This window comes from Mauremys reevesii, linkage group 1 (genome assembly GCF_016161935.1).
Source record: "Mauremys reevesii isolate NIE-2019 linkage group 1, ASM1616193v1, whole genome shotgun sequence".
Classification (NCBI taxonomy): Eukaryota; Metazoa; Chordata; order Testudines; family Geoemydidae; genus Mauremys; species Mauremys reevesii.
The window spans coordinates 67,898,955-67,923,187 of record NC_052623.1 but is presented as its reverse complement, the minus strand read 5'-3'; the positions used below and the strand labels follow the sequence as shown (position 1 = coordinate 67,923,187).

The window sequence follows — 24,233 nt, the reverse complement described above, 5'->3', positions numbered from 1 at the left end:
CTTTTACTCATTGGGATAGCCTCTACACACAGGGGTGTTGACAGGGCTGCTCACATGAGTGAAGCCCCAAATCGTGCAAATACTTAACAGTGAAACTACTTATATGCTTTCAATGGAAGTGTTCATATGCATGTTTGCAGAATCAGAGGTGAACTTCTGCCAGCATGGCTATATTGGTCAAGGGTATTAGGAGGTGGGATCCCTATCTGGTACCCCCCAATGCAGATACAGTTATAACAGCAAAACTGTGTTTTTACAGATGCAGTTTGTTCATAGCTGGTGATTTTATTGTACTAGAACAAAGCATCTTTGCCAGTTTAGTTATGTCCACGCTAGGGGAACTTTGCCAGTACAACATACTGGCATTCCCATACTGGTAAAGAATTTCTAGTTTAGAGATAGTCTGTTTCATTATAAAGATCTATCTTGTTTATCACCTAATATGTCTTCTCCAGTGCTATCTAAATGGGGGGGGGGGGGAAATGGGAACGGAACTGGTAACTTCGCTGTCTACTGAAATACCACTTATTTAAAAATCCACGTTAAAAACTAGTATTCAAAGTGTGAACCAGGAAGTCCAAAGGTAAAGCCGTTCACTGGAGAAACGGTGCGAGATATCAGAGGCATCAGCTCAGTGCACATATATCACTTACAATTTATACTACAACAGGCACAAAAGAATGAATTAAGGATGGAGTGCCCTTCCTTAATTTTTTTTTTGCTTACCTATGGTATAGAAATAGATTTGTGTTACATATTTTCTTCATTTTTTTTACTGTAAGTATAAACATGATTTCATAAGTATCTATGACTCAAGTGCAGCTCCCAAGCCAAATGAAACTTTCACCTTTAATAATGGAAGCATTCTCAAAGAGACTACAAGACTTTGTGCCCAATGCTTCAATTTGATCTGAGCAGACAGCCATCTGGAAGTCTGTTTCAGGTTATGCAATTTAGGTGCAGCCCCAAGGCTGCTGATAAGATACCAATACAGTCCCTGTTCTACTACAGTCTGATTTACCTACCTGATACAAAATAAAAAGGCCTCAAAGTTTTTTTTTTTTAAATGGCTGCCTAAAGTTAGACTCCTGTGTTCATATTTAGGATTCTAAATAAGCAGCCAGATTTTTCAGAAGTGCTGAACATCCAGCATCTTCCTCTGACATCTATGGGATCTTTTGAGTACTCAGCACTTTTGAAAAAGCAGTTCACTTTAGATGCATAACTTAAAAAAAAAAAACATCTTGGCACAAATGTGGAAAAAAGCATATGCCAAAGACCATTAGACAGACTTATGAAGCAGCTCTGCCAGCTTTTGTGGTACTTAGTCTATGCTGACTCTATGGCACAATTGTTTTAGGCACGCACTTCACTGCAGGATTAATAGGTTTCTTAGGCACACAATATAGGTGAGTCTACCATGCCAATATAATTTATGAACGGCTTATGAGCTTGGAAGGTGTGGGTTTCTAGAGCTCACAACTTTGGGAAGCAATTTTCTGCAGCCCCTCCATAAATTAGTTCTTAGCAATTGTTAAGGCATTTCGAGACAGATTAGGAACATGTAAAACCACTGCTTTCATTTATTTCAGAGGGTCCACTTTAATGTTTTCCTCACTAGTAAATTAAATACTGTGAACTAAATAGTGTAAACTACAACCTCTTATAATTAAATAAAAAAAAGTTCTGAATTGACTTACTCTGCATGTTAAAAATTCTGTAAGTTTACTGAAAAACCAAATTAAATTGCTATTAGACTGCATTAATGTTTCAATGTAAATAAAAAGAAATTTTTGTATAGTATTCAAATTGTCCACTGGGTGGCAGACATGTTACACTGAGTCAAAACACATACATCTATACACACAAATTAAGCATCAAAAATATTATGTCTGTTACATGTCTGGAAACAAAAAAACAGCAGTTGAAAAGAACAGTAAAACCATCCCACCAGGCTTCTGCACATAAATCACTTAGCTTGCTCCCAGTTTTAATATCTTCACATTGGCTTCTAGTCTGTGCTACTATGGATTTTAACATGCTGCTAGCACTTAACACTCTGCAGGAGGTCTATAGCTCTGTAGGATTTTGCATCATTTCACTGGACATACAAAGATTTAGCCAAGTTTCTTAATACTAATTCATAGCAATACTGTAACAGCTTCTTCAAAGAGGTTATGGTGGAATCCAACTTGGAATCTCTAAAGCTGAATGCATAATAAAAAAAAGTTATGAAGACCAATTATTTTACATATAAAGGAGACATTTTTAGACATTAGTCTTTTGACTGTTTCACTTTAAGGAAAATATTAAAAGAAATGTTGGTCTAATAGCCAGCAATATTCCTTTCTAAATACAAGTTTTAAGTTTAGAGGAATACAAAGAAAGTATAATAAAACCAGTATGCTTTTTCCACCAAATTCTCATTGAGTCATCTTAGCAGATTCATTTCATGGTTTATTTTAACAACTATTTCCAAAGGAGAGTACATAAACCAAGTTTCAACCCAGTGTAAATTTGATAACTAAGTTGTAAACTATGCAAAAAATGGGGGCTTATAATGGAAACGCTGACAGATGTATAACTACTGCAGTTAGCTATGACATTCTGACCACACAGCCTCCTTCAGAAAAAAGCAAAATTACTTTCTTTTTTTAGTATGTTCTTTAGGAAGCCTAAGAGTAAAAAAGTTTGTTGCTATCTTTGTTTTCTATTTTTGTTTTGAATTTAAGATAACATTTTTGTTCCATTTACAACCCACATTTTTTTTGGTTAACAAACAATAAGGGCCTCTGTATTTAATGACTCATTTCAGACTTTTCATTGGACTTCCTCCTCCTCCTCTCCTGGATGACTATAGCAAAAGCTGTCAGTTGTGATTACCCCCCCTTACCCAAACACTTGGATTGTGTAGAAAGAAAACCAATAACCTGGGAGTGGGGGGGACCAGGCTCCAGTAGTATGGGGGCCACAAGGAGGGGATTCTCCAATATACAAATAAAGATGATTATCTACGCCATGTTTAAGATGATTCCCAGCCAACTCAATGCCTAAGAGTCATAGTTATTAAGTGATAAACATCATCAGGTCCAGATGCAGAAACAGCCAATCTGGGGCTGACATGTAGATGTATTTAGAAAGAGGCAGAAACAGCCTGCTGCTGCTGAAGTGAGTACAAACACACACACTGTCTGGCAAACACATGGGGCAAGCACATCTTCTATTTCTCTGAGCCCAGCCTGTAGCCCTTCATTACAGGACAAGACCAAATAGTGCTGAGTGCACGGGTGCGAGTGTATGTAACTCTACAGAGCTGCACACACTGCACAGGCGAAGCAGCCACCGGAAACTGCCCCAGTCCCCCTAACACCAATGCCAGTCCAGAAAGCCAACCTGAACCAGGACAGCTGCCATGGGGGGTTAGGGAAAGGAGTCCTGGTGAGGGGCAACATGGGGGGAGAGGATCTGGTATAGGGGAGAAAGCACCCCGGGAAGGCACAGAGGGTCAGGTCAGGTGAGGGCAGAGCCGAGCCCCAGGGGGGAAACAGAGGATCAGGGGAAGGGAGGGCAGAGCCCCAGGAGGGCACAGAGGATCAGGGGAAGGGAGGGCAGAGCCCCAGGGGGGCACAGAGGTTCTGCTGAGCAATTCTGGTAAGCAGGGGCGTGGGGGAGCCAAGGGGTTTGGGTCTGGTGATTGGGGGGAGTTCAGCGTCTGATGAAGGGAAGTGTGGAGTAGGGGGGTCTGGTGAAGAGGGAGAGCCTGAGGGCAGGATCTGGTGAGGGGCAGCCCAGGGGAGGACCACTGGTGAGGGGCAATACAGGGAGGGAGGTTTACCGTGGGGGGAGCCAGGGGAACGAGGGAGCCGGTGAGAGGGGAAGCGGGGGGGATGTGCTGAGAGGGGGAAGAACGAGGGATTTCTCGTGAGGGACGTGGGGGCGCACACACAGCGGGGACTGGTGACGGGAACACGGGGGAGCCGCGGGCAGCCTGGGGAAGAGGGGAGCTGAGGGGGCCGATTGGAGGGACCGGGGGGAGGGACAGTTACCGAACTCACGAGGCTCAAACTCCACGGAAACTTGGCGCAGCCGCGTGGGTCGCTGCGCCGCGCCCCGGCCGGGCTGCGGGCGCCTCACGTACAGCCGGGACTAGCCGGAGCCAGGCGCTCCCGTCCATGTCCCTGGTGTCATTCGCCCCACCCCACCCCCGCGCCGCGGGCCGAGCCCCGGGGGGGTTCCCAGCCCCGCAGCGGGACTCCCCGCGCCACGGGGCGAGCGCAGCTCCCGGCCCCACCGCCCGGGCAGCCCCTGGGGGGCAGCGTCCCCCCCCCGGGGGCTAAAGTTCCGACGAGGCTGCCCCGCGCCTCCCGCCTCCCCCCAGGTGCGCAGCGAGTGTTGGCACGAGGGGAAGAGGCGTTAGGCGCCACCTGTAAGCGCGTGCGAGTCACTCACCGAGTCGCCGTGGCTCCCTTGCTCAGCGGCTCCCCGCGGAGCGCTGATGACTGACTCTCGCGGGGGGTGGGGCGGGGAGCGCGGCTTGAGCCTTCTCGGCGCCCGTAGCTCCAGACCCTGTGACGGGCCAGACTGTGCCTCCGCCGAGCGTAGCAGCTCGGGGCGTTCGAAAGGGCCCGGCGCGCGGGGCTGGGAGCGGCGGCGGCACCCGGAGCAGAGCGGCAGCGATGTGAGTGTCCGTGAGGGGCCATCCCAACCCCCTGCTCCTGTGTATGTGTGTGCGCGTGCGGGGGAGCAGGGAGCCTCTCCCCCGCCGTGTGCACTGAGTGGAAAGGACCCTCCTCCCCATGCACACCCTGCAGCCAGCTCCCCCCAGTGCAGGGGGCTGCCAGCCTCAGCATACACTCTGCTGGGGGTTTCCCGGCAGTGCACGTGCCCCGCTGGGGAGCAGCCAGCTCCCAACAGGGATCTCCCCCCCCCCAGTGCACCCCTCTCCCTAGCCCGGGCAGCAGAGGAGCCTGGGTGCTTTAAACCATCAGTGCTTCAAAATAAATCCCATATCTGTGCCACTAACAACACCCTAGGTAATTAACAGCGAGGATTCGACAAACCTGATTCACGTCTCCCCCACTTGGTGCTGTTTGTTTTGTGTCTGTGACTCTTGTTTTAGTCTGTGGAAAGAAACCTGGACAGCTTCACTTTCTGTTTTTTGTGAACTTGACTTTCTCGTGCTGCAATCGATGGGTGGTAAACGCTGCAGAGGAGCGTTTACATTTCATTCCCTAAAACAGGACTCCTTGAGTGCTTGTGGCTCTAGATGCAGTTAGTGTTGAAGAAAGCAATATAGATACATAGATTTAATACTCTTTTACATGATTGGAAACAGCAATATTTAACTTTAGCTATTACATATTTTCTTACAATATTTAAGTTTTGGCCTTAATCGATTTAATGATGAGTTAAGTAGTCAATGTGAGTCAGGTGAATAAGATTTGTTCTAGTGTTCCTTTAATCTCCTTCCTTTATGTTTCTGCAATTTGTATTATTTGCTAAATATACTTAAATACAGTGCTATTTACTTTACTCAGCAATAACAGTGCTTTTGTATGGTTTCCACCACCTCCTAGGATTTCACAAATGAATTGTTCATACAACCTGAAACAGACCAGTACTTGGTTTTGAGCAGGGGTCAGCAATCTCTGGCACGCGGCTCACCAGGGTAAACACTCTGGTGGGCCGGGTCAGTTTGTTTACCTGCCGCGTCGGCAGGTTCGGCCGACCGCGGCTCCCACTGGCTGCGGTTTGCTGTCCCAGGCCAATAGGGGTAGCGGGAAACGGCACGGGTGAGGGATGTGCTGGCCGCAGCTTCCCACCACCCCCATTGGCCTGGGACGGTGAACCGCAGCCAGTGGGAGCCGCGATCGGCCAAACCTGCCGACGCGGGAGGTAAACAAACTGGCCCGGCCCACCAGAGTGTTTACCCTGGTGAGCCGCGTGCCAGAGATTGCTGACCCCTGGTTTAGAGTTTTTTTTCTTCCCTTTTATTGTATGGTAAGGTTGCCACAGTTCAGAGCAACTGTACCTGTAGTCCTGCTCCATGGTCCAGCAAGTGAAGCCATACTTGGCTCCCAGCTCCTCCATCATCCCCTCACTCGGGCAGAAACCTGCATCTCTCTCCCTTGAAATTGGAGTACTTGTGGCACCTTATAGACTAACAAATTTATTTGAGCATAAGCTTTCGTGAGCTACAGCCCGCTTCATCGGATGCATAGAATGAAACACATAAGAAGAGTATATATATACATACAGAGAAGATGCCATACCAGCTCTAAGAGGCTAATTAATTAAGATGACCATGAAAGCTTATGCTCAAATAAATTTGTTAGTCTCTAAGGTGCCACAAGTACTCCTGTTCTTTTTATGGATACAGACTAACATGGCTGCTACTCTGAAACTTGAAATTGGAGTTTTTTGCCGGCTGCATGGTTCCCCGCTAACATTGTTATTCCCAGCAAACCTGAATGGCTAAACAAGCACAGATTCTGGCCTTACTCTCTCTCTCTCCAGAGGCTATTATGCCCAGTTATAAATTACCACACATCTCATTCTAAGCAAGCTAATTAATTCTTAAAGTGATCGAATTACAGAGAAAACATAAACAATAAAAGAACCTACGTGCATGCTAATAAGCTTACCAAAATCACTCTACCCCCGCTACGCAAGTGCTCAGGTAGGAGTCAATCCTTCACATGCACAGACTGGGTAAATCAGCCTATGTCTTTATGCAGTTTGTGCCTTTCATCTCCAGTCTTGATGAATAGGTAATCAGCATACACTGTTTTTTTCCTCAAGGCATAGCTTCAAAAGGTTAGGTTCACATGCAGTTCAGCCAATCTACATAGTTCAGTCCTTTGATCACACAGGCCCACAATAATACATATCTTTGCATTTAATATAATGGACTCCAAAGATACTTAAACTTAATTCAATAGCATATTGCAGGAAATAAGTATTAGATGGTGTAACCTGGGCCCTGTCCACATTAGTATCAACTGTGCTAGCTACAACTGAGATTAAGGGCATGTCTATACTTACGACTAAATTGGCACTGCTGCAGTCGATGCAGCGGTGTCGATATAGCTGCTCTAGTGAAGACCTACTAAGTCGATGTCAGAGGATTCTCCCATTGAATTTCTACTCCAGCTCCCTGAGAAGCTTAAGGTAAATATGCAGGAGAGCATCTCCCGTCGACACAGCACAGTGTAGACACCGCTGTAAGTCGACCTAAGTTATGTTGACTTCCATTACATAACTTAGTGTAACTGAAGTAGCATAATTTAGGTCAACTTTACAGCTTTAGTGTAGACCAGCCCTAACTGTAATTATTGCTAGCATTGTTATTGCACAGTTCCCCAACCAGTGTGCACTGTTTTTGTTTTTAGTTTGTTTTGAGAAGCAGGCCAGATCCTGTAGCTCAGTCTACACAATGGAATCCCTGTGCCACCACAGAGACTTAGTGACTTCAGTGGAGCTCCATGTGTGTGCAAGGATATGACTCCACTGATCCAGTTGTAACTTTACTCTTATGTACTGCTGTAGATGTTTATATTGCTTTATATAATAGAAAAACTGACTTTTTAAATAATTGACAATCCAAGGCCCTAATCCACACAGATAGACCCTGCACCAGGCCAGACCCATTGTATGGGCACATACATCCTCCTATGGAAATTGTCTTGCAGGATCCAAGGGGGGGATAGCTCACTGGTTTGAGCATTGGCCTGCTAAACCTAGGGCTGTGAGTTCAGCCCTTGAGGGGGCCACTTAGGGATCTGGGGCAAAATCAGTCTGGGGATTAGTCCCCCTTTGAGCAGGGGTTTGGACTAGATGACCTCCTGAGGTCCCTTCCAACTGATATTCTATGATAGGTGCCTGTGTTATTTTATTTCTTTGGAATTATACAGTAATAAAAAGCGGGAGGAGGGGAATGTTGAATGGAAACAAATTACAGCTAAGAAATAAAATTAAATAGCATCTTATCCACTGACAATCAGCCCGCAGCAAAACACAAAACTCCCCTTTATAACCTTAATCAAATCCCACCCTCTGCCACAGCCCACATAAATTGATGCATCTTGCAGCATGCCTGAAGACCAACAGATCCAGGGTCATTTTGAACAGTGTTGGAAACTTGAGAGCTTGTTCCTGACCTGTTGTTTACGGAAAAGGCTCTACCATCAGCCCCCTCTCTTTTAAATCAAGAGGCATCCAGTTGCAGGACTGTCTGCAGGTTTTTGATAACAGTGATACAATGTTCATGTCTTTTCCCAGGAAAAAGGCTAGGTAATCTTTAGTTAAATAACACTGTGAATTTAGAATTATTTCTGTTAAAGAAATTAGGCAAGCTCGATTGGTGCTTCCTAGTTTTAGCATCCTCAGCAGGTAAACCTGTATTGTCACCTCAGCTGAAAATTCAGGATACATATATCTATTAGCATTGAAATGAGAGAAAGATTTCAAGGTGAGACTAGTACACAATAGGTGAAATCCTGACCCCTGGAAGTCAATGTAAATGTTCCCATTGACTCAGCTTGATTTTTGCCCCATGTCCTTGCCTGCAGGTCCCAAGACTATGCTTCCTCTGCCATTTTGAGGAGCAGTTATTGGGTGAAGATGCTGTGAAAGCCTTCCCTGGGGTGGGCAGTTGTGGCCATTGACCTGGACCCCTGTTCACAGTACCAGGAGAACTCTTTCCCTACTGGCTTCTAGAGGTCTGTTCAAGCCTAATTTTAAAGCCCAATCCAATCCTGACTAGACCACAGCCAGTCCAAATCTGAGCCCATCAAGTTGTTTTTATATCTGACACAACCCGAACGTTGTAGTTGGGTGGTCCCATTGGGTCTTGGCTGGATTGCAAGCCTCTACTTCACTTGCTGCCCTCACCCTAGCCCATGGCTCCCTACATCCACTGTGCCAAACTCTAGGCCTGGAGCCCCGTGCCCCCTGCCCTGTCTCCAGTCCTACACTCTGCTGTACCCCGTGAGAGCCTCCATCAATGCCACTGCTGGGCACAGACATGTCACACTCCACCAGGGCTCTTTCCTGCAGGAATGGGATGGCCTGTCCTAGATGTGCCCCTCCAGGGAGATTGACCATCACTTTGGAAGCACACTGATTATTATGCAAATAAAATGACTTTTTTCTGGAATAGAGTATCCACATGGGGAGCTATTCCAGAATAACTATTCAGTTCAGTGGAACTACTCACATGCTTAAAGATAAACACATTCATGCATCTTTGAAGAATTGGAGCCTTAGCCTATACAGGCATTTGGGGCAAGAAACTTGTCTTTAAACAGGATTGCAAAGCAGTAATTTGATACTGTATAAATAATTATATCCCCCACAAAATGATAAAAGAACATTCAGATTGCAAAGTCAAGTGCTGAAAAGTTAGGAAATGCTGGAATAAAGATTGCTTGTGCAGCTTTAACTCGCCATTTTATGTGTGCATTATGATACAGCTTTTAATTACATGATCACAAACTATCTTATCTACAGTCCAACCACCAAAAACCCTGAAAATAGTGCCTCTTACCTCCCTTGCCTCTACCCGGTCACTTACACAGAGTTCCATCTTGACTGGGGTCACTCGGGCTTCTAGTTCCACCCCTTCGGAGGGAACGTGACAGGAAAATAAGGAACACAGGCTTAGCAAAGGAATTTCTTAACCACAGTCACTTTAATCTTAAAAGACACAGAGCGTTACAGACCTCTGCAAAATAACAAAAGTTCTGAGACAAACCCTCCACTGGTTTGGTCTCACTCTTATCCCTTCTGTGAGTCTGAGGTTTCTCAGTGTTTCAGGCTGGGCAGAGACCCACCTCCTGCCTTTTCTGTCCTGCACATCCTGCTTCCAAGGGGCTGACCGCACCTCTGAGAAATCCACCCCCCAAATACAGTCTCTTGTGTCATGTGCCCAGACTGAGAAACTGCAGATGTACAAGCCATGTACAAAAAACATTGTCCTTGGGGCTGGACGATTGGGAGACAGTTCATGACCCTAGGTAGCTCTATGTTGGCTTCTCAGTCAGTTCTTCAACAAGGCATCAAACACCTTTCCTGTGCAGGGTGGCTGTCAGGAATTCATCATAATAGACTTGCCTTGTGCAAGATCAAACCTGTTCAGCACATAGCAAAGAATGAAGGTTATAATACAAAATGGAAGTTATATGACAAAATGGAGTATACAATTTGGTGCAGAAATATCCCACTCTGTTGTATTGTTTAAAGCAATGTTTCTCAAATGCGGGCATTGTGGCCGCATGTGGTCACAAGGGGCTTTTCTTGCGGCCACAGCCTCCTGGGTGGTGATGCGGGGGAAGGGGCAAAGCAGCGGCCATTCCCCTGGGGCTGCCAGCAGTGGTTGGGTCCTGGCTGTCTCTGGAGACAGAAAAGCTGGAGGAGCAGTCAGCCAGTGTGTGTTCCCCACCTTCCCTGGTGTGGTGGGGTTGGGCTTCAGCCCTGGAGTGGTGGGTGGCAGGCTCCACCCATGGGGCTTTGGGCTCCATCTCCAGGCCCCATCCCCTGGGCAAAGGGCTTTGGGCTCCGGCCTTGAGCTCCCCATCCCTAATTACCCCTGGCCTGTGCTGCCTCCCCAACCCCATCACCCTAGTGCCTCCATAACCACTTCCCCATCCAGGGCTTAATTTGTCCCTGGGCTTGCTGGGACTGAGTAAGTGTGCTGTGAAAAGTTATATTTGTATGTTTGTTATTATCAGTTTCCACAGCAGACTTACTAGTTAGCAAGTCTTAAAAAAAGAAAAGCAACCTCCCCCCCCAAAAAAGGCAAAAGAAACAATAAGAAAAAAGACAAGAACATGACAATGTGGAAAGCACCTTATTTGTGTTTTTATTCTGTTTAGATCCAGTAAGGAATAGAAACAACTGTATGTTATTTTAATTATTGAGTCTGCAAAAAACCCTACATAAATAAATTACAATGCTTTGGACATGGATATGTGCATATTTATTTGATTTTCCTGAAGTTAATTAAGTATTTTAGGAAAAATTGTCAGAGCAGCCACCAGCAAGAGTTGGTGGCCACACTCTGAGGCCACCAACGTGGTTTTTTTTTTTTTGGTGAGAACCCCTGGTTAAAAGGATTTGGGACCTGGAAAACTCAGTATGTTATCAGCAGTTTAGCAATGCGTACTTTTGTTAGGCAGTGAGACAGCTACCTGTGCACATGTTTGTCATGCTAGTCCATCTGTTATATCAAAGAACTGTGAGAGCTTATCACTGAACAGATGCCTGATTTACATCTTTCTTTACTGTATTGACCATTTCTGTTTCAACTATTATTTTAACATATATCCAGTTATCTTTGATATATGATTTTTTAATGTAACATGTTTTAAAAAGAGAATAAACTTGCCTTCATGTAAACAACTTAACACTTGGTAAATATGCACAGTGCTTAACAAATTTATGCCCCAGTCCCACAAACAGCTAAGCATGTGCTTAACTTTATGCACCATGGGCTTGTAGCAAGCATAGCACAGGTACAGTGCAGAGGCATGTTTCTGAGGGAGCTGCTCATAGTTCCCTGATTCTGGTGCCTTAGGCCTAGTATACACTAGAAAGTTGTACTGCTTTAATTATACCAGTATAGTTACAGTGGCATGATCCCACTACTGTGGACACAGTTATATCTGTATAAAGGTGCTCTTCACCAATATAACTGCATCCATACTAGTGCATGTATCAGTGTAGTACAGGGGTCGGCAACCTCTGGCACGCAGCTCGCCAGGATAAGCACCCTGGCGGGCCAAGCTAGTTTGTTTACCTGCCGCGTTGGCAGGTTCAGCCGATTGCAGCTCCCACTGGGGCCAATGGGGGCTGTGGGAAGCCACGGCCAGCACATCCCTCGGCTTGTGCCGCTTCTCACAGCCCCCATTGGCCTGGGACGGCGAACTGCAACCAGCGGGAGCCGCGATTGGCCGAACCTGCCGACGCAGCAGATAAACAAACTGGCCCGGCCCCTGGCGAGCCACGTGCCAGAGGTTGTCAACCCCTGGTTTAGTATATCGATTAAAAAAAATCACAGTAGACCAGACTTAAGCAACCTTTTGCCAGTGGAATTATGGACATAGTGGAGCCTCACTTCACCATCCCCCGCCTGTCCCTTGCAGGACTTTGACACACCCCTTCTTGCTGTTACAGACGCTCCCTGGGTTACACAAACCTGACTTACGCAAACCCGCACTTATGGAAAAAGTTCCGTAAGTGGTTTTTTTTGTTGTTGTTTTGGGGTTTTTTTTTGCGTAATTGTTGGGTATACGTCCCCGACTTATGCAAAATTCTACTTACGCAAGGCGTTCTGGAACGGAACACTTGCATAAGTCGGGGAGCGTCTGTATTCCAAATGGGGGAAGGGTTCTAGTGTTCCACTGAGATGGTGGAGATTCTCCTTACATGGGGGATTGTCTCTGGTGACAGTGTTTCCTTTAAGCGACGTGAAATTAGCTTGGTGACCAGGGAATCTACCCCTTTTAATAGTCTCGTAGTGGGACTACTCAGTGCATAAAATTGAGCATATGTATAAGTCTTCGGAGGGTTGGTGCCGTAGTTTTCACAGTTAAAATCACGCATGAAATACAATAGTATTAAAGTCTGCAGTATTGCACATCCACATCCTTTGTTTGTTATACATTTAACAACATGGGATGAAATCTTGGCTCCATTGAGGACAATAGGAATTTTCTGTTTGACTTCAGCGAAGCCAAGATTTCCGCTGTAGGCCACAGTCCCACCCTTAAATTTGCTAGCACAGGCTCCAGAGCCTGTGCAGAGCCCCATTGACTCCTATGGGATGTAATGGCAGAATGGAGTAACCTACTAAATGACGCATTTATTAAGGAAAACAAGAATAGAATATACATATGGGTAATGTAGCAAAGTTAATAGTTTAGGAACCTATCCTCTTTCATTTCTTGACTTTTGGTGACTTTAGCACTTTTTTTGATTTTTCTGTATTTTCTTTTTTAGCAGATAGAGAGTCCCACATGATATACTACTTGAAGTTTTATGAATGTGTAGTCCTTTAACAGTGCTATTAATACTCATTTGCTTTGAAGAATACAGCCTTAAAAGTGAAACTGTTCCTCTGCCTCTCAAAAGTTAACCAGGGATTATCGTGGGGATTCACTTTCCATTTGTTAAAAGAATTAGAGATGGTTTAGGAACAACTTCTCAACCAAGAGAGAAGGTCCAAGAGGTGCTGTGGACCTGCTCTCTAATTGCCTATTTCAAATTTTCCAGTCTTCGGCCTAATACATTTTGGGACATAACCTAGAATCTATTCCATATCTATTCCAGAATCCTTTGCACAGTTTTGAGTTGTCCAAAAATATATCTTTTCCTCTCCCCAAAATAGTATAGCACTACATTTTTTATTTAAATTCATTGTGCTATATAGCTGAAGTACGTATTTACGTTATGTTGATAGTTTAAAAAATATCCAGATGTACATTTTTATTCCAGATATCATGAATTGTGTATTCCCCAGTGTTATATATTCAATAAGTCTAACTACTGCAGCTGTTAATATTTGGAAGGTTATCTGACTACAGAAGCACCAAAAACATAATTTTTGTTGTAAGTGAAGTCTTTGGGTCCGTAGAAATTTTTGCAAAGCCACAGGTAACAGCTTGGGCACAATCCCTAAGTTGAGAACTTCTGATCTATTTTGTGAAACAGTCGAAGTCATTAATAAATATTGTTTTTGGCCTAGAATAGCCACTCTAAACTGTCCACAAAAACTTGTGCAGAAGAAATCCTTTACAGCACAACCAAGCACCATGGCAAGGCTGGACTTGGTTTCTGATGCTCTCTGTTTCAGAACTTTTTACTTTGGTTATTTTGTTTCTGATTATGCATAAATCTACCTAAATTTTTTTCTAATTTGTTTGTTTGTTTGTTTATGTTTAGGGCTGATTACTGGAAATCACAGCCAAAGAAATTCTGTGGTTACTGCAAGTGCTGGATAGCAGACAACAAGCCTGTATGTTGGTCTAGTTAGTGTAATATTACTAGTACTAGAATTTGAATTATATGCTTTTAAAATATTTTTTTAGTATTGTTTACTGACATGTAAACTAATGTTTGCCTAGTGTTTGTTTGTTTTAAATATGCCTTTGTAAGCCATGTTAGCTATAAAACTAGGGGAAAAAAAGACTTGCAGATTAAGACCTGGATCCTGCATTAAGAATCTCCTGTACTTCTGTGGACCTCAATCCAAAACTGGAGCCCTAGGGCTTGATCCTGGATTCCTTATTCATGTGTAAAAGGTCTGAAGAATCAAGTTCCATTTTCTCAGGCTCCATAATTTGAATTTTGCTCCACCTTGAAGCAAGGGTGGCCATTTCCTGTGAAAAACTAGCCTGGACAGGGCACTGGTAAATACCAGTGTAAACCCAGCTTAACTGGGAAAAAATAAAATTATTCTTAGAATATACTAATGAAAATTACTGAAAAATATTTACCAATATGATAATAGTTTTGCAGTATATATTATATAATACTGAAAACTGAAATATGAGTCATAACATGTATAATTTCCTAGAGAAAATACTGAACCAAAATGTATACAGACATACCAAAGTTCAGTATTTTATTACATATATTAGTATTACCCTTACTGCAGTTTTACTTTTTATTTGTACAACCCTAAATTAATATCCAAATTTACTTCTTTATTGAATTTGATACTTTGAATATGTAACTAAAATGAAGTGTGATGTGGTGTGCATCAATGAAACAGTTTTTAAAACAGAAAATGTCTTGAATTGGGACTAACTAGTTTTTCCTGGTGCAGTAAAAACCACCCAGGTAAATACGCATCATTGTCTTGAAGCTTTGCCTCTGTGCAGATCTTCTAAAGTCTACAGGACCTGTTGTGGACCTTAGAATGTCAACAGAATCCACAAGAGCACAGTAGTGTTGCCTCCCTCCTGCAGACCTTCTAAAGTTTGTGCTCTAAGCACTTAAGACCAAATTATCACTTTGAGCATGCACCATTTACCATGTTGGTACACCAGGCCTCCAGAAGTACCTTTTGAGCCTTGTTTGTCCGCAAGTACACTAGCACCTGGATTAGGAGGTGATTCCTACAACCCAAGAGCTCCTAAACTCCCCACGGCTTTCCTACCACACCTCCCTCAGTGCTTCTGCAGGACTCCTAAGCTCTTCAGGCTTCTGTTTCCCCTACTCTATCTGGCAGCCTTTTTGGTTTAGAGGCTCTCCAATTGTCTTCCTAAATTATCCACATCCTACTCCCAGTCTGCCCAATCTCCTAAGTTACATACCTTGATTTCTGCTCCCAGTCTCAGATTTGCTTAACTGAAGAGTTTTTAAAGTCCTCAAGAGTTCGGTGGATCTTAATATGTCTTCATGAGGCCCATAAGTTCCTACTGATCCACTAAGGTCTATGGTAAGTCCTATAGACTTGGAAGGTAAAGGGGAGTGGAAATTGAGATATGAATCCTGGGGGCATAGAAGGGAGCTAGAGAACCATGAACCATGCAAAACTCCCAAACCACACAGGGGTCCCTGCTCTTTAATTTGTTTAATATATATATTTTTTTAAATTAAAATCCCATACAAACCATCTGATGTCACTGAGATCCAGTCAATATAAAACTTCACCATGCCGTTTTTCAGAATATAACTTCATTTCCATTCTTTCTACTGCTGGGTTCCTTTTATGTTTAAACTTTACTTTGTATTTCCTAAGTTTCTAGCAGTTGGATTTTTTCATAACAATTTTTATCTACGTTATTGTTAGGTACATTCAGTCTTAACTCCAGCTTAACTAAGTTTTTCTTCTTGTCTAGGTATATATTTGTAGTTTACCAAAGGAAAATCATTTTCTGCAAATTATTTTGTCGTATTTTAATTTACTTTTTTTCTCTTTAAGAGCATTGAATTTCATGAAAGGGGGAAGAACCATAAGGAAAATGTGGCAAAGAAAATTAGTGAGGTAAATTGAATTTTTCCTTTTTTCTCTAAACATTTAACTTTTTATCTCTTTTATTTATGACTTTCGTCTATTTCTTCTCTACCTCCACCCCCCCTTTTTTAAATTGTAGATTAAAAAGAAAAGTATGGAAAAGGCAAAAGAAGAAGAAAAAATGTCAAAGGAATTTGCAGCAATGGAGGAAGCTGCACTGAAAGCATATCAAGAGGATCTGAAAAGGCTTGGAGTTAAGTCAGGTAGTTCCTGTAGCTGCCAGAAAAGGCTTAAAGGCAGCAATAGAGATAATATTCAACAAGACTTTCTTTTGTATTAGTTTTGTAGAAATTGCAGAATTGTGTTTACATTGGCAAAAATGGGACAGATAATTTGCCACAGTGTTAGCAATAGTGGAAGCTGTTAAATTGTGTAAGCAGGGTTTTTACCGTCATGTCTTCTAACCCTCAGGACACTTCAGGTGGTAGAAAAAGTGCCTAAGCACTATCTACTATACAGTTTCTATTATTACAGTTACTGGTGGAGCTGCACCAGTCATTAATTATGGGTCCCATTTTTCCCAATGGAAACAAGTGCATAGCTAATAGTTGAGCTTGCATCCATCCCTTAACTGAGTCCTTTTTTCTTCTTTTAATCTCCTCCCATTTTAAAGTTGAGCCGGTGCTTTTATTCTGTTACCATGAGGGTAAACCACCATTTTTTAAATTAGTCCTGTTAGTTTGAACCCTCCATGGTGACTGTCTCCTCCATAACTCTCCTGGTTTCTAGTTTCTGTTGACTCCATGCTCAATAGCTCTGAGGTAATCCTTGAATTTAAATTTTTCAGCTTGTTTCTCCTGGTGATTCTCTGGCTGATTCATAATAGTATAGTGTTATACTAGAAAAGCTTTTGATATATAGTATATCATGAAAGAAGAAACTACTTTGGACTAAGTTGATATTTGCTGTTGCCTGTATGAGGAATGCCCAATAAGTAAATTCTGATTATAACTCTGAAAAATATGGATGTTATTTTTTTTAAGATTCTATAGGTCCCAGTTCAACACAAAGTAAACCGGAGGAAAAGAAAGAAAAGAAGGAAAAGAAAAAAAAGAGAAAAGTCACCTCAGAAGCACCATCAGATGAAACAAAGGAATGGGTGCAAGGACTTTCCCCTGAGGGTTACATGTATTACTACAATACTGTAACCGGAGGTAAATAATGGCAAGGAACAAATACTGATCTAGTTTATTCCCTCTGAACAAAGCAGGGTGCCATACGCTTTGCTAGCCTTCCACTGTCTGTGTTGATAAGTTGATTATTAGTATGTGGACAATTATATATTATAAATTTGTGACTTTTATAATTATGTGAGAGTGCCCAGAGCTTAAGATGGGCCCTGTTGATCTTTTATTAATCAGTAAATAACAGGAGAACTCATGGACATTCCTTGAAGTTCTGACACCCTACAAAGATTATATTTAAATACACAGAAGGGCAATCCCCTCTCCACCCCCCACCCAAAAAAGGGCAATCAGAATCCACTTTATCAGGACTCAAGTATAAAATGGGTAATTATTTGAGTACCAATAGTATCTCAGGGTAAATGAGATAATGAGATTAGACTATGATTACTGGGTGTCTTGTTTACCTGCATAGGATTAAACTGATCACCTTATTTGGGGTCAGAAACACAGTGTGTTGATAGGGCCTTAATGAATGTGTTTGCTGTGGAGCACTGAAGGGGTCCTATATTATGATTAGATGGGTATATTACACACGGTTTCTCTTAGCCACTGACATTGGTGTAATTCTCAGTCCTTCTTAACTTCCAAACTGTGAAAGTCTTATGTTTCTCAGTCTCTCCTGGCTGATTGTCCTATAAGAAGATATTTTAAATGTACTATAACTATATATCAACTATAATGCAATAGAAATTTACAAGTCATAGTAGGCCAGATTCTCATATCCTTAGTCCACCTTTAGTCTCAGTTACTTCAGTGGAGTAAGGGGATCACAATCTGACCCAGTGTGATTTCTTTTTAAATGTGTAATACATATATTAGTCATGCTTGGATGAGCATACACAACTGCAATATGTTCTAGTCAACTATTTGTCATAATGGTTGATAGTAAAAATTGAAATGGTTTTATAAATGATAAATTAAATATGTTTCTGTTTAAAGAATCACAGTGGGAGAAACCTGAAGGATTTCAAGACAACTCTCGAAACTCACAAATGGTAATTAAATGTTATTTGTACTACTTCTTTGTTCTTATGGCTTTCTTTACAAAACTTTTTGCTCCCTAATTGACTTATCTCTCATGCATGTATTATTCACAATATTGAATTCAAACAACCTACATTTTGTGGATCTTAGAAAAATATATTGTACCTTGAATACATAAAGCTGTGAAACCTACAGTTAAGGTTAAAACTCAGCTTTCATTACCAACTCCTGTCTTCAGTTGCGGAGAACTTTTAAAAAATTATTCTTTTGGAGTCAAACTTTTGATGCTGTGTTTCAGCCAAAGAAGCTGAATCTTTCTGGAAAAAATCAAGCAAATCCTGTTCTGCCTTTTGCAAATCAGTCAACACAGGAAAAAATTTATATATTCACATTTTAAAATAATTCATAAGATTCTTTTGCTTGGAAATGACTAATGTTTTAAACTTTTTACATGTGGCTAGTTCTCCTTTAGGAAACATTATTTTTAGAGAGAGAGAGAGAGTATGTACCCAAAAACTATGTTAAAAGAATGTTAATGTTGCAAAGTCAAGCATTCAAAAGTTAAGAAATGCCAGAATTAAGTTTGCCTGAGCAATTCCACCCAGGAGCAATTTAAAATTTTGCTTGTTTCTTTCATGCAGATTAAATAACATCTATTCGTTTTTTGAAACATTAATTGCAGTAAATCCTATGCAACTATGTAGTCCAGTATTTGTGGAACTCCACGGTGCTGCATATATGTGTTTCTTGCAGCTATATAGTTGCACAGCTGTGTTTTTAATTCAGCTCCCTGATTTTAGAGTTAAGGTTTCAGCATATCTGATGTAGTGTTGCAGTTTATGGAGTTGTGCAAAATGCTGCAGAATTGTTATTTTCTTGTTTAAACTACACTGAGGAAATTAAATGGAAAAACTAATAATAAATAATGTGTGTTAAGATTGCAAACATAAGCAAATGAAGTAGGAAATGCTAAAAGCAATGGTGCCTTCCCCATGTTGTATGTATGCTGGATTACTAGTTAGGTTCAGAGATTCTCCTTGCTTTACAGCCAGCAGAAAGTTAACTTCCTGAAGAAAGAAGGAGAAAGAAGAGCTTTGTGTAGCTCGAAAGCTTGTCTCTCTTTCACCAACAGAAGTTGGTCCAATAAAAGATATTACTTTACCCACCTTGTCTCTCTGTATGTCCATCAGCATTTATATATCTCTTAAAACTGTAGTAGCTACACTTCAGAAAGTTAACTTTCTTCTTAGACCTCACACAAACTTACAGGGTGGAGTAATAAACCAGTGCTGTGTACTGAAGTTTAGCTACCACTGTAAGTAGCTACTTACTGTAGTAAGAGCCATATAAATGCTGATAGATGTAGAGAGAGACAAGGTGGGTGAGGTAATATCTTTTATTGGACCAACTTCTGGTGATGAGAGAGAGAGAGAGACAAGCTTTCAAGCTACACAGAGCTTGTCTTCCTTCTTCAGGTTAACCTCCTATCTAAAGAAGTTTTGTCTCACCCAGTCTGCAGTGTTTTCCACAAAGGCTGGTTGTGATCTTGTTTTCTTGAATGCAAACGTGCTGTCCGTTAACTTCCGATGGGCAGGATGAGGGGGTGTCTTCTTTGCCTTCTACATATACCTCCAAAGTTCATGGTGGTACATGTGGTTGTTTTTCCTGTGTGCTGCTTCCCTGTTGACTTCACATCTCTTTGATAACATTTAACTTTGTATGTAAGTGGACATCCATTGTGTTAGTGTGCAATACTTAATTTACATCCCGTCAGGGAGATATACATATCTTACCTCCTGGCTGTCAGACAACCTGTTTGTCACCTCCGCTGGTGAATAATGCCTTGCTACAGTCTTCAAAAACATATTTTGTGTGTGTTAGTTACAGAAGTATTTTGTGTGAAGTCTGTATGTATAACTCCTTACATAATATTCGTACATACATTTCACAATCAGGGCCGGTGCAACCATTTAGGTGACCTAGGCGGTCGCCTAGGGCACTGGCATTTGGGGGGCACCATTTTCTTCGGCAGTGACCGCAGTGGCCGGATCTTCGGCCACCCCAGTCGCCGCCAGCATTTAGGCGGAGGGAGCTGGGGCTGGGGAGCGCGGGGAGGGCCACCTGCAGCAAGTAAGGGGGGGGCGGCACGCAGGGGAACTCCCCGCCCCAACTCACCCCTGCCCTGCCTCCTCCCCGAGCACGCCGTGGCCGCTTCCCTTCTCCATCCTCCCCGGGTTGCGGCGCCTAAGCTGATTGATGCTGCAAGCCTGGGAGGCGGGAGAAGGGAAGCGGCCACGGCGTGCTTGGGGAGGAGGTGGGGCAGGGGTGAGCTGGGGTGGGGGGGTGCCTCGGGGTGGGGAGCTGCTACAAGGGGGCGGAGCGGAGGGGAAGCTGCCGCGGGGGCCCTCAGGGCGGGTGCGGGGGGCCGCAAGATGGAAGTTTCGCCCTGTTCACCAATGTGACTCCAGCTTTCATTCAAGATTGATATTCTTTGGTGAACCAGAGTGTACATACCAGAATAAAGATATTCCTGTAACGCCCCTGACAGTTGGCATTAAGGGGTTCTTGGGTCATACCATGCTTAAAGTTAAGCATCTGCTTAAGTGCTGTGCTGGATCATGCCCAGAATGCATCGCATAGCCCTAATAGATCGTGCTATAATAGAAATGGCCAAGTTACGCCACAGGCTTTTTTTTGTTATCTGCTTTCTAGTTATGCTAAGCAATTTTTCTTTTGTTTTCTCTTATTTAAACTAATACACTGTAAAACCACAAGAACAAAACCTTGAGAAAATGTGTTCACAAGGGGCTGTTTTTCTTCTCTGAATCAACTGATTTCATTTCACCAGCAAATATACAAAGATTTCTATATAGCAAGGTCGGCAGCCTTGGCACGTGGCCCATCAGGGTAATCCGCTGACGGGCCACGAGACATTTTGTTTACGTTGACAGTCCGCAGGCACGGCCCCCCTCGTGGCCCGCCAGCAGATTAACCTGATGGGTCATGTGCCGAAGGTTGCCGACCCCTGCTATATATAGTATCAAAAATGTTACAAAGCGAATCTTAATTTTTGATTTTCTTGACTTTTAAAAAAAATGCAGTCTAGCATTGCATGAGGTCAAGACTGTTGTGTATGTGATTAATTATAATCCCACATACATTAATGTAAAAATAACATTGTGGGCTAGATCTGTGTGCTGCTTAAGGGAAATTTCGAAGGTTCATGTCCAGTATGCACTTCTTAAACAGTCACGACTTTATTATTAATGTAGTGTGAAAATTAATATATTTTCCAAATAAGGAAATGCTTTAGTCCTCAGTGAGGACTATGTTCATGTCAAGTTTCAGTGTTCAGCCATTGTTGTTTAGCACTGTGTTGGAAGGAAGGAAGACAAGTGTTGGCTTATTTTTGTTTTCAGTTTGAAGTAGGGTTTGTTCAAGTTGTTTTTCTCCAACCCTCACAAAACTTCAAATCTCCTAGATGAATTTTTCTGAGACTTTCTGAGAACTTTTCTGTTAACTTTAGGTCAGAAACCAACTATGGAAAATGTCAACTCAAACAGTAAAATCAACAAGGAGTCCTTGTGGCATCTTAGAGACTAACAAATAAATTTTAGTCTCTAAGGTGCCACAAGGACTCTTTGTTGTTTTTGCTGATACAGACTAACACAGCTACCACTCTGAAACTCAAGCAGTGAATGTTTTGGAAAGCCACAAGCCAGGGCCGCCCAGAGGGGGAGGCAAGTGGGACAATTTGCCCCAGGCACCGGGGCCTGCAGGGGCCCCCACAAGAGTTTTTCGGGGGCCCTGGAGTGGGGTCCTTCACTCGCTCCAGGGGCCCCGGAAAACTGTCGCGGAGCCCGGGCCCCCGGAGCTTCTTCTGCTCCCGGTCTTCGCCGGCGGGGGGTCCTTCCGCTCCGTGGCAGAAGGACCCCCTGCCGCCAAATTACCGCCGAAGCAGGACCCACCACCAAAGTGCAGCCGGGTCTTCGGCGGTAATTCGGCGGCGGGGGGGCCTTCCGTTCCGGGACCCGCTGCCGAAGTGCCCCAAAGACCCGCTGCGGGAGCACCCCACCGCCAAATTACCGCCGAAGACCCGGCTGCACTTCGGTGGCGGGGGGTCCCCACTTCGGTAATTCGGCAGCGGGGGGCCCCCGCCGCGGGTCTTCGGGGCACTTCGGCGACAGGTCCTGGAGCGGAAGGACCCCCCGCCGCCGAAGACCCCTGGCCCCTGGAATCCTCTGGGCGGCCCTGCCACAAGCATGTGAAAATAATAATGGGTTAAGTTGTAATTTCAACTGTTTGGGAACCTTAACTACAGTGATTGCTACTGGGCATCCTATTTTTAATAACTAACTATTTGTATATATGTGTGAAATATAGAGAGTGTCTGTGTGCATGTTTGCACATGTATTACTTTAAGTTATAAGGTCCCTATCTAACTCTTAGCAGAGTCAATGGGGAATTTTTCCAAAAACTTTAATATGAGTTGGAGCAGGCCCTAAAAACATCAGAATTACCATCACTGGAAAGTACTGGAGGGCTGAATATCTTTATAGTTTGTCAGCAATTATTTGGTTAGTCATTAAAATTTATTCCACTAATTTACTTTCTGTGTGTTTTCATTAGACAGGAGTATGGGTGGAAGGAGTCAGTGAAGATGGTCAGACCTACTATTATAATACAGAAACAGGAGGTAAGCAACATTGTTTTCACAATTGAGCTCTGCCTCGAAAGAGATGGTTTCGTTTTGTTTTTTGTTTTTAGTAAAACTTCCTTAGAACTATTTCAAACTTTTTTGAATCTTTTGAAAATGTAGTAATGGCTAAATTATGTCTGTTGCTTAATTCAGTGTTTCCCTCAGCTGAGAATCATCTGATGCTGTATGCTTTGTTAAACCACTCCTCGTTTTGTTGGCCTACAGGCAAACTGTTGCATACAGATGAATGGTTTCTTCACCATCCTTGATGGCATGCGAACATAATAATTTCATATGTGTCTACACAGTCAGTTTGTAACTGTGAAGTATGGGTAATCCATATACATAATTTTAGTAAAAAATCTTTGTTTGGAAACCAAAGAGGGACAGGCTCTTGTTTTGGTTTTGGTTTTTTGTGTGACTTTAGTGCTACAATTGTTGTTGTTGTTGTTGTTGTTTATATTATAGTAGTGCCTAGGAGTCCCAGTCATCGACCAGTACCTCATTGTGCTAGATGCTGTACAAAAAACAGTCCCTGCCCCAAAGAGCTTACAATCTAAGTACAGGACAAGAGACAACAGATGGATACAGTATAAGGATACACTGAGACAATATTGGTCAACATGATAGGCTCTTGTTTCAGGATGCCAGCAACCTAGTTGTTGTCAAATTTTTTGCAGGCTTCCTGGCAAAAGAGTTTGAAGGGGGATTTAGTTTTGTGGATGTTTGCGGGGAGATTCTCCCAAGCTTGAGTGGCAGCATGGGAGAAAGCATGTGGGTGCTTGTTTTGAAAATGTAACAGGTGGGCAGTGGAGGCTAGCATCTTGGGCCAATCGGGGCAAGGAGTCCATCTTTTGATACTGAATGAGAAATGATAGAAAGGGCAGGGATAGGTCATGAACGGCCTCGGAAGTGAAGACAAATTACCTAATTTTGATTTGATAGAGAAGGAGAAGACAATAGAGGGATGCAAAGAGAGGGGTGACATGGTCAAAGCAACAGGCTAGGAAAATGATCTTTGCAGCAGCATTCTGAATAGATATCAGTGAGACAAGATTGTGTTTGTCAAGGCCAGAAAAGATAACAATGGAGTAAATGATGAGACACAAGATCATGAGAGCCAGGCCGAGAGTGTTAGCTGTGTAGAAGGATAGGAAAGGCCATATTTTAGAGATGTTATGTAGAAAGAATCTGAAAGACTTAGATGTAGCATTCATGTGAGGACCTAGAGAGAGGCCCCAGTTGAAGATGATGCCTAGGCCCAAGTGATAGGTGGGATGGTGATGTTCTCCACAGTGATTGAGAAAGGAGACGGAGGAAGGGCTTGCAGGTGAAGATTAAG

General features: G+C 43.1%; 2 protein-coding genes across 3 annotated transcripts in view; one reads left to right on the top strand and one right to left on the bottom strand.

Moving 5' to 3' along the window:
• Positions 1–4,565, bottom strand: part of ELF1 (E74 like ETS transcription factor 1) — a 148,935-nt gene extending 144,370 nt beyond the window's left edge. The window contains exon 1 of one of the 2 annotated variants that reach the window (XM_039530340.1): positions 4,450–4,565. The gene's annotated coding sequence lies outside the window, so the exon portion shown is untranslated. Of the gene's footprint in view, positions 1–4,055; positions 4,167–4,449 lie in introns of those variants that run through there. The other variant, XM_039530366.1, reaches the window with a different exon arrangement.
• WBP4 (WW domain binding protein 4) overlaps positions 4,547–24,233 on the top strand; it is a 36,581-nt gene continuing 16,894 nt past the window's right edge. The window contains exons 1-7 of the mRNA XM_039530456.1: positions 4,547–4,678; positions 13,942–14,014; positions 15,929–15,991; positions 16,101–16,224; positions 17,005–17,175; positions 18,148–18,203; positions 22,822–22,888. Coding sequence (XP_039386390.1) covers positions 4,677–4,678; positions 13,942–14,014; positions 15,929–15,991; positions 16,101–16,224; positions 17,005–17,175; positions 18,148–18,203; positions 22,822–22,888 — 556 coding nt within the window. The 5' untranslated portion in view covers positions 4,547–4,676. The remainder of the gene's footprint in view (positions 4,679–13,941; positions 14,015–15,928; positions 15,992–16,100; positions 16,225–17,004; positions 17,176–18,147; positions 18,204–22,821; positions 22,889–24,233) is intronic.